Genomic DNA, 16,342 nt, shown 5'->3' on the forward strand with positions numbered 1-16,342 from the left:
CGTGTGATGTAGTTGGCTGAGAAGCCTCTTCCTGGGGTTCCAGTGGACTGGAACCTAGTGGTGATGGTGTTGTAGGGAGCGATGATGGGGGCTGGGGCGGTGGTACCACAACCTGTAGCTAGCAGTCCATCAGCGGTCTCACTATCACCTGACCACACCTACAGGTAATACAACAGAGATAGTAACAAACAGACGTTATGTTCAGTATGTACTGAACAGTAGGGAGTGATGATGTCAACTGGATCAGTGCTGTCACACCCTGCAGCTAGCGTACCACACACCCCTGCACAGAACCATTATACAAAATAATTCCCACTCCTTGGGTTCATTATTTTAGTCATATGATGTCAGCGGAGCATCAACCTTGCAATACCAAAGGTATTGCGCAATCTTATCAAGCAAGTGTAGGAGCTAGGAGGTTCAATAGTGTGTGTTCACCTTGATGTAGCTGCTCTGACATTGCCCGTTGGCATCAGGAATTTGGAAGTCAGAGTTGAAGTTCATCTCCAGGTGGTTACCCTCGTGGGCGATGATGGTCCAGGAACACTCAATGTTGGCAGGGAAGTTCTGGGGGTAGTTGGGAGACTTGATGACGCCAGTGTCGGCGTGTATCACTCCTCCACAGCCTTTAGGGATACAACAGTACATCATATTTTCACAACATATCACACAACTATCACAGAACAATCCCAAGACCAGGGCTGGGGTGAATTCCATATAAATTCAGTTAATCCAGAAAGTAAACTGAAATTCCAAGTCCGATTTCCATTCTTGCTTTTTAAAATTACTTGGAATTTTTGTTAACTCCCAGAGTTGACCTCAACCCTGGGCAAGACGACATTCTGGTCATTCATCGGCCCATAGCCTACCTGAGGAGTCAGTTGACCAGGTGGCCACAAACCCTCCTCTGGACACTGAGTGATCGGCCAGGAAAACCACCACCAGCTTGTTGGACCCTGATTGGATGGTTCCTGGGGAGGTGGTTCCACAGTACTGGCCAATCACAGGAGACCCTGGGGAGCCCCCGTTGAAGATGGTGACAGAGTCCCAGCCACAGGTATTGTGAGGCTCCAGGTTGAAGTAGCTGAAGGTGAGCTGAGGGGGACAACAGAGGGTAAATGGAGGGGTGGTTTGAATGTTTTTAAGGTAAATCTGTATGGTATGTGATGGCTGTTTGTGTTGCACAAGTTGAGTTTATATTATACCATCCAATTTATAGCACCAGCTCTGCATAAATACCATACACTACATCAATGTTACTATTAATGTCACTATTACCTAAGAAATTGACCATCCAGGTAAACAAATATAACAATCACACCATCTACCAGAAGACAATAGAGAAACGCATCACAAATCCTCCTCACTTCCCAATATGGCTAGCTAGCTAGTTCACATGCTGATTGATATTAGTCTTACAGTGTTAGCTATGTAGCTAACTTTAGCTACCTAACCACACACACAAGATTTAACCCAGCTCCAGGACATGCTGCTGAGGGATTCTCTACTACTCACAGTGATGGTGTGGCCCTCAGGGGCCTCCAGTAACCAAGTACAGCGGCTGGGGCTGGGGTAGAGGTTAGGGTAGGCAGGGCTGGAGATTACACCTCCCTGTCCGGTCTGCCAACCACCACATTCTACAGGGAAGTAAGGAGACAGAGGTAGAGGTTAGGAGCTAGACACAATGGCTGAGTAAAAAGGTAAATGTTTGAGAAGGCAGGATTATACCTCCTTCCCCAGTCTACCAACCACCACACTATATAGGGAGATGGAGAGGTTATGTCTCAGTGGAGCATCTATATCTTGATGCCTTAGTGGAGCATTGATCTGTGCCCGATATCCCTCAGAATAAAACTAGTGGTGCTTGGACCACATGATGTTGAGTTTAGAGGCATTGAGGAACTGTACGTGAGAGATGGGGCTAAGCTCACCGGAGAATAAGTACTTGGCCTTGAAGCCCAGGTCTCCTATAGCTTGGTTGGTCTGGAAGTGGACCCAGAGTTCAGGGGTGGACACCACCAGGGGAATCATCGGAGTGGTCTGGCCACAGAACTGGGCCAGCAGCTCCCCGCTAGAGTCACCTAGGAAGGGAAGACATCCACACAGTTACACAGCCTGTTTATGGGGATCAGTTACAGAACGGTTAGGCACATAATCACTTGTCTTTATCACTTAGGGGAAATTTCCCAGATACAGATTACGATTAGTCCTGGAATAATAAGCAAGCTCAATGAAGAATCTCCATTAAAAGTGCTTTTTAGGGCCTCCCGAGTGGCGCAGTGGTCTGAGGCACTGCATCGCAGTGCTAGAGGAGTTACTACAGACCCGGACTCATTCCCGGGCTGTGCCACAACGGGCCGTGGCCGGGAGTCCCATAGGACGGCACACAATTGGCCCAGCGTCATCTGGGTTAGGGGAGGGTTTGGCAGGTGGGGCTTTACGTGGCTCATCGCGGTCTAGCGACTGCTTGTGGCGGGTTGGGTGCCTGCAGGCTGACCCCGGTCGCCAGTTGAATGGTGTTTCCTCCGACACATTGGTGCGGCTGGCTTCCGGGTTAAACTGGCGGGTGTTAAGGAGTGCAGTTAGGCGGGTCATGTTTCGGAGGACGCATGACTCCCCCTTCGCCTCTCCCGAGCCCGTTGGGGAGTTGCAGCGATGAGGCAAGATTGAAAATTGTGGAGAAAAAAGGGGTAAAATTTAAATATATATATATATATATTTTTTTCTTCTACGGCTATGCTTAAATCTGTGTCTGTGAAACTGCCCCAATGAGTAGTTACTTTGGATACGAACACAAACATTCTTCGATCAGCAAAACGACACATCCAGCATTGTGACTCACCGAGGCGGAACTCTATGTAGTCGGACTCGCAGGTCTGATGGTTTTCCAGGTGTAGGTCTTCTAGGATGACCACGATGGACGAGTTGATTTGTGTAGGGTTCTGGATCAGCCACTCACAGTTCAGGTTGTTGCTGTAGTTAGAGGTGAGGTAGCCCGGGGAGGTGAAGTTACCTCCAGCTGGGTCACTGAGGATGCCACCACACACTATGGAGAAGGACATAGAGGTTTAGAACAAGAAAGCACTGAAGGGTATTTTAAATGTATGATATTTCCCTTGAGAGCAGTTCTGATAATTCAAATCCAAATGTTAACATCCCTATGAGGATGGCAAAACACTTCACACATTAAAGACATGCTTTGCATTAAAAGTCTGTTTAAATGTCTCTTGAAAGAGGTCAAAACGGAACCCTTATTAAACCCTGAGAAAACATGATCTTATACTAAACACCCTGGGGAAGGTTGCGAGGGAGAGGAGAGGAAAGCTGTACTCACATGCATCTTCATTGGAGGAGTAGGTAGCTGTAAAGCCTCCATTAGAGACAGAGGAGTCGGTACGGAACACTACAGTCATGGTGTTGCCCGACGACTTAACCTGGTAGCCTGTTGGCACGGTGCCACACAGCCGCTCGATATGAGGGGCGGTTACCGCCACGCCGTTTAACACCTGAGGGAGGAGAACCACGCCATCAGAACCAGTTAGAACAATTAGAACTGCTTTAGAACCAATAAAGTCATACTGGAACCATGGATGTGACCGAGCTGATTATGTGCTAGAAGGATTGAGTAGATTTTAGTCTTAGATGATATGACTGCACAGCAAACGGAGGCAAATGAGAAAATAAAACAACACACTGACTTAAAGGATGAAAAAGTGAACCGAAAAGAAGAGAAGCTGAAAGATAAGTGGGACCCACATCCACATAGTCGGCGTAGCAGCTGCTGCTGCTGGTGCCCTCCAGCCGAAGGTCGTTGATGGTGAGAGTGACCCTTCTCCCCGGGACCACAGTGATCTCCCAACGGCACGTACGGCTGTGAGGGTACAGGTTGGGATAGTTAGGGGACGAGATGGTCCCCGAGGGAGCGTTCAGCTCACCTCCACACACTGTAGGGGGACAGGACCGGAAAGAATGAGAAAGAAAGAACGGGTTGTTAAACATCAACACAGCTTATTAACTTCTACTGTCAGCCAGTCATTTTCACTGCTAATACCAATACTACACAAAGCTATGACACAGAAATCACACACAGCTCATTCGGAAACTTTTCAGACCTTCCCTTTTTCCACATTTTGATACGTTACAGCCTTATTCTAAAACAGATAAAATCTTGTTTTTCCTCATCAATCTACACACAATACCCCATAATGACAAAGCGAAAACAGCTTTTCAGAAACGTTTGCTAATTTATAAGAAATAAAACCAGATACTTTATTTACATAAGTATTTCAGACATTTGCTATGAGACACCTAGATTGAGCTCAGGTACGTTCTGTTTCCGTTAATCATCCTTGAGATGTCTCTACAACTTGATTGGAGTCCACCTGTGGTCAATTCAATTGATTGACATGATTTGGAAAGGCACACACAATTGACAGTGCATGTCAGAGCAAAAACCAAGCCATGAGGTTGACGGAATTGTCCGTAGAGCTCCGAGACCGGATTGTTTCGAGGCACATATCTGGGGATGGGTATAAAAACATTCTGCAGCATTGAAGGTCCACAAGAACACAGTGGCCTCCATCATTCCTAAATGAAATAAGTTTGGAACCACCAACACTCTTCCTAGAGCTAGCAGACCTGGCCAAACTGAGCAATCGGGGGAGAAGGGCCTTGGTCAGTGAGGTGACCAAGAACCCGATGGTCACTCTGACAGAGCTCTAGAGTTCCTCTGTGGAACTTCAGCGGCGAAGACTGGGAGACTAGTCAGGATCGACGGAAAGATGAACGGAGCAAAGTACAGAGAGACCCTTTATGAAAACCTGCACCAGAGCACTCAGGACCTCAGACTGGGATGAAGGTTCACCTTCCAAAAGGACAAGCATACAGCCAAGACAACGCAGGAGTGGTTTTTGGGACAAGTTTCTGAAGAATGGGAGAAACTCCCCACATACAGGTGTGCCAAGCTTGTACCCAAGAAGACTCAATGCTGTATTCGCAGCCAAAAGGTGCTTCAACAAAGTACTGAGTAAACAGTCTGAATAGTATATGTGTGATCAGTTTTTTTATTTGTAATACATTTGCAAAAATGTCTAAAAATAGTTTTTTGCTTTGGTCATTATGGGGTATTGTGTGTACATTTTAGAATAAGGCTGTAACGTAACCAAATTTGGAAAAAGTAAAGGGTTCTGAAAACTTTCCGAATGCACTGTAAGTCTTAAATGAATTGACTTTTACCTTCCACACTGCCCACAAAGGACAGAGTGAATCCAGGAGCATTTACACTGCTGTCGCTGACAAACTTGACATAAGCAAAGCTGTCTCCTGTTTCCATAGGGCTAGGTATGCTGTTCCCACAATGCTTTCCCAGGAAGCGCCCTGGAACAGGACATACCGGCAACACATTCGTCAACTTTTATTTCGTCACATTAGACAAAATGAATTACACAAATTGACAAACTGAATTAGACTTCTTAGAAAAGAGATATGGACACAACAATGTGCACACGCCGCTGTCATTTTTAGGCAGAACATTACTAGAAACATGTCAAGAATCCGTAAACATAGAACAGGTTACCTGAGGCATTGTACTCTCGTATCTCGACATAGTCACTGCTGCAGTCTACTGTGCTCTGCAGGCTGAAGTTGTTGAAGCGGATGGTGAGGTAGTGTCCTGTAGGGCCCTCCAGGTACCACTCACAGGATGAGCTATCTGGGTAGTTCGCAGGGAAACCTGGGCTCTTGAGGTTAACACTCTGGCCAGTGTATGTGCCTCCACACGTGGCTGTGTTGGATTGAAAAGACAAAAAAAAACTGAGATTGAGATCCGGGTCATTCCAAGTATCACCTGTATCTTGTAGAAGAGGCAGCAAAATACATCTGCTTTCTGAGATACGTTTGATACTGTAACATGCCCACTGAAAGGGTTCATGGTCTCTGTAGGTGGTGAAGTGTATTTGAGTGAGTGTGGGAGCGTGTGCGAGACTGTACTAGGGAGTGTGGCGGAGTGGGTTGATTCTGTTCCAGTTACACACTCACCGATGGAGTACTTGGCCTTGAAGCCCTTGTGTGTGATGCTGTTGTCTGTGCGGAAGCGCAGGTACATGGTGGAGCCAGTGGAATGCTCGGTAGAGGGCCTGGTGTTGCCACATAGTTTTGCGAGGGAGTTAGCATCAGAGGTGGCACCATCACGAAGCTCAACGTAGTCATAGAAACAGCTGATGACAAAACATTGGGGGTAAATCTCATGGTAATTGTTTTCTTCAAAAAAAAATTACAACAGAATGGTACAATATATAGCTCTTGGATCCAATCTATTAGAAACACTATTATACTCTGTGCTCATATATAATAAACATATGGCGTTCTGACATATGAACTTATAACAAGTACAAGTAAAAAGAAACATGGTGAAGAATTACAACATGACGATGATATCAAATGGGACATTTTCATACTTGGACGTAGGCTCGATGTCGAATTCATCGTCAAAGTCGATCTGGACAGACTCCCCGTTGGGCACGGTGATGACCCAGATACAGTCCATGTTCTGGGGGTAGTTCTGGGGGTAGTTGGGTGACGTGATATAGCCTGGAGGGTCGGAGTCACTCAACACAATGCTTCCTCCACAAGCTACAGGGGGAGAGAAAATGCATGTGATTAGGAAAATCTAGAAATCAGAAGGTGTTTTCTCACATACACTTTGACTTCTATGCTCTTAAGCACAAAATACAGTGATGTCTCAATCATGTAAAAACATACATTAGAGTGTTTCTATCTAAACCTTTGATTGTCTGTGTTATAAACATTTTTATAACAATTTACTGTTATTACAGTCTCACCCTGGCTGTGGGCCTCAAAGATCAGCTTGAAGCCACTGCCCTCGTTGGTGGCGTCTGAGATGAATCGTATGTGGAGGTTGTTGTCTGTTGTCTGGGTGATGGAAGGGGGGCTGGTGCCACACAGACGACCCCCCAGAGAGGGGGCTGAGGCATCCGGACCGTTCCTCAACTAAGACAGACAGGCGGCGGGTTGAACACACACACGGACACACACACAAACACACACACACACACACACACAGTAACGCACGCACACACACAGAGGGGTAAGGGTCATGTTACAATCCATATCACTCCCTGGGTAAATTGAATCTGTCAGAGCAAATCACTCTTCCTGGCTATAACAAGGTTTAGTATATTATGTGTAGTGAAGTATGTAACTGTGACTTTCAAAATGATTTAGGAGACTGGTTCATTCACTATATAAACTCAGCAAAAAAAGAAACGTCCTCTCACTATCAACTGCGTTCATTTTCAGCAAACTTAACGTAAATATTTGTATGAACATAACAAGATTCAACAACTGAGACATAAACTAAACAAGTTCCACAGACATGTGACTAACATAAATGGAATAATGTGTCCCTGAACAAAGGAGGGGTCAAAATCAAAAGTAACAGTCAGTATCTGGTGTTGTCACCAACTACATTTACAGTGCATCTCCACAACATGGACTGCACCAGATTTGCCAGATATTGCTGTGAGGTGTTACCCCACTTTTCCACCAAGGCACCTGCAAGTTCCCGGACATTTCTGGGAAGAATGGCCCTAGCCCTCACTCTCCGATCCAACAGGTCCCAGACGTGCTCAATGGGATTGAGATCCGGGCTCTTTGCTGGCCATGGCAGAACTGACATTCCTGTCTTGCAGGAAATCACACACAGAACGAGCAGTATGGCTGGTGGCATTGTCATGCTGGAGGGTCATGTCAGGATGAGCCTGCAGGAAGGGTACCACATGAGGGAGGAGGATGTCTTCCATGTAATGCACAGCGTTGAGATTGTCTGCCTTGACAACAAGCTCAGTCCGATGATGCTGTGACACACCGCCCCAGACCATGACAGACCCTCCACCTCCAAATGGATCCCGCTCCAGAGTACAGGCCACAGTCTAAGGCTCATTTTTTGGACGATAAACACGAATCCGACCATCACCCCTGGTGAGACAAAACCACGACTCATCAGTGACCACGATTAACAAGATTATCTGGTCTGATGAAACCCAAGATTGAACTCTTTGTTCTGATTGCCAAGTGTCACGTCTGGAGGAAACCTGGCACCATCCCTACGGTGAAGCATGGTGGTGGCAGCATCATGCTGTGGGGATGTTTTTCAGCGGCAGGGACTGGGATACTATTCAGGATCGAAGGAAAGATGAACGGAGCAAAGTACAGAGAGATCCTTGATGAAAACCTGCACCAGGGCGCTCAGGACCTCAGACTGGACCTCAGGTTCACCTTCCAACAGGAAAACGACCATAAGCACACAGTCAAGACAACGTCCCTGAGTGGTCCAGCCAGAGCCCGGTCTTGAACCAGATTGAACATCGCTGGAGAGACCTGAAAATAGCTGTGTAGTGACACTCCCCATCCAACCTGACAGAGCTTGAGAGGATCTGCAGAGAAGAATGGGAGAAACTCCCCAAATACAGGTGTGCCAAGTTTGCAGCGTCATACCCAAGAAGACTCAAGGCTGTAATCGCTGCCAAAGGTGCTTCAACAAAGTACTGAGTAAAAGGTCTGAATAGTTACATAAATGTGATATTTCATTTTAATATATTTGCAAACTTTTCTAAAAACTAGTTTTTGCTTTGTCAGTGTTGTGTGTTGAATGATGAGGGGGAAAAACAATTTAATACATTTTAGAATAAGGCTGAAACGGAACAAAATGTGGAAAAAGTCAAGGGGTCTGAATAGTTCCCAAATGCACTGTATCTCACCTCTAGGTAGTCTCCAGAGCTGCAGGCGGTGCCGAAACCCTGGACCTGGAACGGGCTCTGGATGTTAACAGACACTCTGAAGCCTGAGGTCACCATCACGTGCCAGCTACAGTCCAGATTGGATGGGTAGTTCTCGGGGTACCGCGGGGTGGAGAGTACACCCCTGTCCACGTGCAGCAGACCACCACAACCTAGAATGAGAATTAGAAAACAATAACTTTATTGTCACTTGTCAAAGAGATACTGAGAGTTTTCTTTTTCCTTTAGATAAATACAGTCAATGATATCATCCTCTATGAAATAAAAATGATCTGCATTTGTCAAAGTCAAAGAGAAACAGACTCCAGGAAGATCAAAAACCTATGATACAAACCAATATGAAATCAACAGCCTGGGATTTTAACCAATAAGACACAAGCAAGGTTAAGAGAATGAGATGTGAACCGATGACACATTAGCAGGGTAAACAACATGACATGTCAACCAAGTTAGCAGGGTCAACAACCTCCAGTGATTGGATTGCTTCAGAGAGGGTTGTGAGTGAGCTCACCCTTGGAGTAGGAAGCGTTGAAGCCCTTCCCGGAGACGCTGCTGTCTGAGGTGAAGCGGAGGAACATGGAGTCCCCTGTAGAGTGGATGGGACCAGGCAGCTCACGGCCACACACAGTGTTCAGCAGGGGGGACAGGTTGGTTTCACCTGAGAGAGGAGAACACACAATGGGGTAAACATTAGGAACACAAAGGAAAGGACATGCAGTGTTCACTGAGGAGACGTGTCCATTTGCTTAGCTAAAACATAAACACACTGTAGTGTTGTGGTTGTGACATACGGTCTCCCAGACACTAGAAAGTAAACCTCAGTGTTTTACGCTTCACACAAAGCTGATTAACCAGTAGTCTAGTATAAAGGTCTTACTAAACCATGGTCATGTTCAGTTTGCACGAAACAGAACACAGAGTGAAACAAACAGGCACTATCTGATTTTGTCCAATGAGAAATACTTGATTTTTTGCTACTGTGTGGCCTAATGAACATGATCCAGGCCTCTCTCTCACTCACCATCCCTGATGACCAGGCTGTCAAAGTAGCAGGTGGGGTAGTCCTCCATGTCCATAGACAGCAGGTTGAACTCCACAATAGAGTTAGGGGAACGAATGACCCAGGTACACTCCAGGTTAGCGTCATAGCTGTCTGGCCAGCCAGGGGAGAAGAGGAACCTGGGGCTGTCGCCTGGCATCAGAGCCCCCCCACAGGCACCTACAGAGAGAGAGAGAGATAGAAATCAGTATAGTAACACACATGGATGGGTGCACAAATAGTCACTGGCTTAAACACACACCTGGTGCTATCGTGGGCAGGGGTCCAGAGCTCTGTATGGCTGACCATTCAATGAGGAAGCCTCTTCCCCCCACCACAGTGTCCGACTGGAACTCTAGAGTCACGGTGCTGCCGGAGCTACTGACCGAGGCGGGCAGGGATAGACCGCAGAACTTCCCCAGGGAGTAGGCGTGGATGTTGGGCCCATCAAATATCTGACCACACACAGAGAGAGGTTAGAGGTTATGAAAAAGACTGGCCAAATGGTTTATGGTTCTTATATAACATTTGTATTTTATTATTCATGTTCACAGTGAGTTTTTCAAGGATGATAGTGATCTAACATTTCCTAATATCAAAACGAAGATGACGGTTTTGAATTCTATTGAAGGAAGAGGTTGTCATTTCAAAAGAATCAGTCGCCTCGACGACACACACCTTAAGCTGGTCATAGTAGCAGTCGTACAGGTCCTCGATGTCCATGTCTAGGAAATGGATCTGTATGTAGTCGTCTCCAGGTACAGTGATGGTCCAGCGGTAGTCTGCGTTGTTGGGGTACGTCCGGGGGTACAGTGGAGACGCTATCTGTCCTGACGTACCTGTGATGTCATTCCCATACACTGGAGAAGGCGAGACCACATGTCCTGTGTTTAGCATACCGAGTATGGCTGGACGCATCTAAAGCCAAAGTACTGTATCTTGTCATTGAAAGCGTTTGTGCATCAGTAGAAGAAGACAGAGATGTGATGCTGGGCATGGAGTTAACAGAACGGAGAAAGCATCTGAAGAGATGCATTGTGTCATCGAGAGAGTGGGTTAAACAGTAAGACACTACGGCCCTCAGTAGAACACGCGCATGCACGCGCCCACAAAAACCCAACACACACTCACAGTGGGAGAAGGTAGCTCTGAATCCAGCTCCACTGAGAGAGGAGTCTGAGCGGAACTTGACCCACAGGATGTGGCCAATCAGAGACGTGTAGTTGGAGGGGAGGGAGACCCCACAGAACCGACCAACCAGAGCGCCTGTGGAGTTTCCCTCCCGGATCTCCAGGTAATCATTGTTACAGTCAGAACTCTGCTGCAGCTGGAACATACTGGCACAGGAGAAGTAAATAATAACTATTAGCTTAGTCATTGATGTGTAATGACCTATGTAATAACACTGTTATAACCACTGTATTTACAACTTATTCCATGGTGAAAGAACATATTTAATGTTCTTCCCTGAGGCAATGTCTTACAGTATAATAAATATTCAGAATATGTAGAAGATGCAATATGGAGGCATTTGATCATGTAATAACCCATGTCATAACCCGTGCAATAAGTATAGGAGACTCACATGAAGGAGAGCTGGAGGCGGTTGCCGGGGGAGCTGGTGATGGTCCAGACACACTCCACGTTGGGAGGGTAGGCATCAGGGTAGTTAGGACTGTTAAAGGCCCCGGTCTCCATGAGCAAGTCCCCTCCACAGCCTAGGAGAGGAAGACGGGGTTAGGATTCGTGAGAGGAGGGTTAAGAGTTAGTCGCTGTCAGAACTGATCACTGTCAGATGATATGGAGATTTCCAAAAAGGTAGGCAATAGGCAGCAGTAGATGTGTGGAATCAAACTCAATTTCTGAAGGTACTTTAAGACCTTATGTGACACAACCATTGGGTCCCACTAATAGACGCATTACTTGAGGTGGAGCCAGTGTAGGTTGCTCTGAAGCCCTTCATGGCGACAGAGGAGTCAGAGACAAAGTTGACGACCAGGGCGTTGCTGAACGATGTGACTGGGTGAGGGATCTCAGTGCCACAGTAACGACCTGAGGGGAAAATAAATAATCACCACAACTAACATGGAAAACGTCATCTATCATTGTGTTGGAGTAGTAATCAGTAATACTTCGACACAGTACTTTTTTCATGTTAAAGGCCATGTGCTGCAACAATGACATTAACCTTCACACTCATGGGAATTTGCTTTTATGAGCATGTTACGGTACAGCCACAGCGTACCAATTTAGGAGGTGATCAGTGCTCAAATCTGCCAATTTCCACCATATACAGTTACGAGTGTAAAGGGTTACACAGTCCTTGTTATATCCCGTTCTTGTTAATATTATTCTATAGTATGTAACCTCAGAGGACCAGTATCCACTGTGTAGCACTGATCTGTATTATTATATATTATTTATTTTCTGTAACATGACCTTACCAATGACTGGTGCCATGTAGTTATCTCCATCTAGGATCTCCACAGCGTCGTGGGAACAGTTGGAGTTGAGACTCTCCAGTTCAAAGTCCGTAAACGACAGGGTCACATGGTTGACTGTGCATTGGGTAGAGTGTGGAAAGAGAAAACAAGACACAGCATCACTTCAGTTTGTTACAGATAACTATCAATTACATTGCAATATAAAAACAAAGTATCACTGGTTAATACAAATACCAAAGCTGGCAGGCCATTGAAATGAATGGGAGTTGTAGTGCAGTGGATCGAGTGGTGTGTATCTGTGATGTGATTGGCTAACTCACATGGCAACTGAGCCTTGATGATCCAGCTGCAGTTCTGATTGGCTGGGTAAACAGCAGGGTACCGTGGCGATGCGATGGTCCCACCCACGTCATCTGTCAAGAAGGTGGCTCCACAAGCTGAGAGAAATAAAAGTTTCTTACCAATAAGAATCCAAACCAAAATCTACACTTTTATAACAAAATGTGTTTTATAAACATATGTTTTTCAATGTTGGAACAGACTTCGTCCACATAAATATTTTTAATAATAAACCAGAAATGTGTTCAATGTCTCAATAACGACTAAGAGAGGTAAAGTATATGTATCAATATTTGTATCTATTGCCGTGCCAGCTGTGCTGATGACCCACCCTCGGAGAAGGTGGCGGCAAAGCCCCGGTGGTTGAGGCTGGCATCAGACCTGAACCGCACAAAGATGGTGTTCTGGGTGGAGGTGATGGGGGCGGGCCGTGTCTGACCACACACTTGACCCAGCAGCGGAGCAGATATACTGGGTCCATCATAGATCTACACACACACACACACACACACACACACACACACACACACACACACACACACACACACACACACACACACACACACACACACACACACACACACACACACACACACACACATACACATACAGAATGGAAAATATGGAATCATTTCTGTTTCCTGTAGTTCAATGAAGTGAAAAAATAACATTCACCAGCTCTTTATTACATTTTTTAAAATGTTTATTTAACTAGGCAAGTTAGTTAAGAACAAATTCTTATTTACAATGACGGCCTAGGAACAGTGGGTTAACTGCCTTGTTCAGGGGCAGAACGACAGATGTTTACCTTGTCAGCTCGGGGATTCGATCTAGCAACCTTTCGGTTACTGCCCAACGCTCTGACCACTAGGCTACCTGCCTGACTCATACAGGGGCTTTTCAAAGGATAACTATTCTGTTGGCTACCTCAACGCAGTATTTCATAGCAGCATGTATCTTACACACTGAATGCTCTTTCGCATAGACTGAATTCTACTTGTTTCCCTGAACAGAATCTGTAGCACTAGCTTTTGTCACCGACAACTAGGGCACTTGACCAGAGGGACATCAGGGTGTTAGCATTCACATCATTTCAGTAGTACTATCTGCCCTTCACTGTGTTAACAATGGGCCCTGGAAGATGGGCCCTGGAAGCTCTGGCCTGTTTGCGTTTTGTCTCTCTGTGATGGGGGGGGGGGGGGGGGGGGGATGGGAGGATGGTGACAAAGGCCACTTAGAACGGCAGAGGCAGTGGGAGGGACAGATTGGAAACTGCCCTCAGAACAGCGGTTGATGTGTTCAGATGCCACGTTTCTTTCAGAGGACCTTGACATCTGTTAGTGTGGACTTGCCAATGCCGTGACATTGAGAGAGATACTGGCATAAAGACACTAAGACCACAACCACATTCCTCATTTCCTCCTCAAACCAGGAGTAATAATACCATACACACGTTATCATTCAGAAAGTAAGTCACTCACAGCTACATGGTCCCACTGGCACGTGGAGTGTAGCTCTATGTCCAGGTCAGTGAAGTTGAAGAGGACCCGGTGGCCTACGTCCACTGAGATGGTCCAGGAACAGTCCACCGTGTTGGGGTAGTTGGCGGGGTAGTTGGGGGAGTGGATCTCTCCACTGGGGGCCTTGATCGGACCTCCACATCCTAGGGAGGAAGAGAGGGGGGGGGGGGGGGGGGGATTTGGTGAAAACCTGTGTGTATGTGCAGTACAGTATGCGTCTATGGCCCACTATCACCCACCTCCCTGGACCTCGACCCAGCTGGCATTGAATCCTCGGCCACTGACGTAGGGGTCAGACTTGAAGCGGACTGTGACCATGTTCCCTGTGCTGGAGACCTGGAGGGGGCTGGAGGTGGTGGTGCAGAGCTGGGCCAGCCTGGGGGCTGAAAGGTCAGGGCCTCCGTATACCTGTGGAAAGACAGGGGTTAGAGATGAAGGGTTAGAGGTTCAGGTGTTAAGGGGTATGGAAGATACAGTTAAATGGTGGTGGTGGACAGAGAGATGACAGGTCTGGACCTAGTGAAATTCTTGTGTTCCAAGGTCCAACAGTGCAGTAATATCTAACAATACACACTAGTCTAAAAGTAAAATAATGTAATGAAGAATTATTGTAGTATGAGCAATGTGTGAGCAATGTGCTAATGTTATGGGATGTATAGATATTATGGACAGTATGTCAATATAATATGTAGTATATCTGAAGAATACTTGGATAGAACAGTATATATACAGCATAAGTTGAACTGGAATACAGTATATATATACGGTGCCTTGCGAAAGTATTCGGCCCCCTTGAACTTTGCGACCTTTTGCCACATTTCAGGCTTCAAACATAAAGATATAAAACTGTATTTTTTTGTGAAGAATCAACAACAAGTGGGACACAATCATGAAGTGGAACAACATTTATTGGATATTTCTCATTTATTATTGTACGTATTTATCATCATTAGTCATTTAGGTCCAACATTGGATCATTCAGAGATCCTCACTGAACTTCTGGAGAGAGTTTGCTGCACTGAAAGTAAAGGGGCTGAATAATTTTGCACGCCCAACTTTTCAGTTTTTGATTTGTTAAAAAAGTTTGAAATATCCAATAAATGTCGTTCCACTTCATGATTGTGTCCCACTTGTTGTTGATTCTTCACAAAAAAATACAGTTTTATATCTTTATGTTTGAAGCCTGAAATGTGGCAAAAGGTCGCAAAGTTCAAGGGGGCCGAATACTTTCGCAAGGCACTGTATATATATATATATGAAATAGGTAAAACAGTATGTAAACATTAAAGTGACCAGTGTTCCATTCAATATGTGTAGATGAAGGGGAGGAGACAGATTAAAGAGGGATTTTAAAGACTTGAGACATGGATTGTATATGTGTGCCATTCAGAGGGTTAATGGGCAAGACAAAAGATTTAAGTGCCTTTGAAAGGGGTATGGTGGTAGGTGCCAGGCTCCCCGGTTTGAGTGTGTCAAGAACTGCAACGCTGCTGGGTTTTTCACGCTCAACAGTTTCCTGTGTGTATCAAGAATGGTCCACCACCCATAAGACATCCAGCCAATTTGACACAACTGTGGAAAGAAAGCATTGGAGTCAACATGGGCCAGCATCCCTGTGGAATGCTTTCGACACCTTGTAGAGGTGCCCCGACGAATTAAGGCTTTTCTATGGGCAAAAAGGCGATGCAACACAATATTAGGAAGTTGTTCCTAATGTTTTCTACACTCAGTGTACATACAACCTGATGTAGCAACAACGGGCCATTGAAGGGAACAAAGACCCTACAGAATACATATTCGGACTGTCACTGCATATTTAGAGCTGAGGTTATCACTTAACTATGTTCATATCCTTATCTATGGTCATTTGTCTGGTTTAAAAATAGGACATATGGGAATCAAATTAGCTAATTGTCAGACCATCCTTCACATGTGTTGCTGGACTACAGATGGTTTCCTCAATAACAAACATCTTTGGTCAGTTACAGGACAGGAAGAAGCAGCTGATAACCACATGATGATAAAGTGACATTTGTGGGATGTTAGGGTGTGGCACCAGCCTTTGGGATTGTGGGTAGTTTGTCAGTGGTCGGGGCTAGTCCAGCATTGGAGGCAGTTGGACCAGAAAAAGGCCAGCTAGCTAGCTCCCTAAGCTGTGATTTCCAGGTCATTTCTGCCCCACTG

General features: G+C 45.8%; 1 protein-coding gene across 1 annotated transcript in view; it reads right to left on the bottom strand.

The window, feature by feature from the left end:
• cubn (cubilin (intrinsic factor-cobalamin receptor)) overlaps positions 1 to 16,342 on the bottom strand; it is a 66,596-nt gene that overhangs the window by 10,400 nt on the left and 39,854 nt on the right. The window contains exons 39-64 of the mRNA XM_020509116.2: positions 14,398 to 14,566; positions 14,120 to 14,301; positions 12,970 to 13,126; positions 12,620 to 12,736; positions 12,300 to 12,413; positions 11,779 to 11,907; positions 11,441 to 11,573; positions 10,987 to 11,192; positions 10,534 to 10,715; positions 10,118 to 10,310; positions 9,838 to 10,035; positions 9,328 to 9,474; positions 8,778 to 8,968; positions 6,840 to 7,008; positions 6,456 to 6,630; positions 6,037 to 6,215; positions 5,576 to 5,782; positions 5,236 to 5,376; positions 3,757 to 3,944; positions 3,335 to 3,506; positions 2,843 to 3,046; positions 1,932 to 2,081; positions 1,516 to 1,637; positions 870 to 1,095; positions 439 to 626; positions 2 to 158 (exon numbers count right to left, since the gene is read on the bottom strand). Coding sequence (XP_020364705.1) covers positions 2 to 158; positions 439 to 626; positions 870 to 1,095; positions 1,516 to 1,637; positions 1,932 to 2,081; positions 2,843 to 3,046; positions 3,335 to 3,506; positions 3,757 to 3,944; positions 5,236 to 5,376; positions 5,576 to 5,782; positions 6,037 to 6,215; positions 6,456 to 6,630; positions 6,840 to 7,008; positions 8,778 to 8,968; positions 9,328 to 9,474; positions 9,838 to 10,035; positions 10,118 to 10,310; positions 10,534 to 10,715; positions 10,987 to 11,192; positions 11,441 to 11,573; positions 11,779 to 11,907; positions 12,300 to 12,413; positions 12,620 to 12,736; positions 12,970 to 13,126; positions 14,120 to 14,301; positions 14,398 to 14,566 — 4,396 coding nt within the window. The remainder of the gene's footprint in view (position 1; positions 159 to 438; positions 627 to 869; positions 1,096 to 1,515; positions 1,638 to 1,931; positions 2,082 to 2,842; positions 3,047 to 3,334; positions 3,507 to 3,756; positions 3,945 to 5,235; positions 5,377 to 5,575; positions 5,783 to 6,036; positions 6,216 to 6,455; positions 6,631 to 6,839; positions 7,009 to 8,777; positions 8,969 to 9,327; positions 9,475 to 9,837; positions 10,036 to 10,117; positions 10,311 to 10,533; positions 10,716 to 10,986; positions 11,193 to 11,440; positions 11,574 to 11,778; positions 11,908 to 12,299; positions 12,414 to 12,619; positions 12,737 to 12,969; positions 13,127 to 14,119; positions 14,302 to 14,397; positions 14,567 to 16,342) is intronic.

Source organism: Oncorhynchus kisutch, linkage group LG18 (assembly GCF_002021735.2).
Source record: "Oncorhynchus kisutch isolate 150728-3 linkage group LG18, Okis_V2, whole genome shotgun sequence".
NCBI lineage: Eukaryota > Metazoa > Chordata > Actinopteri > Salmoniformes > Salmonidae > Oncorhynchus > Oncorhynchus kisutch.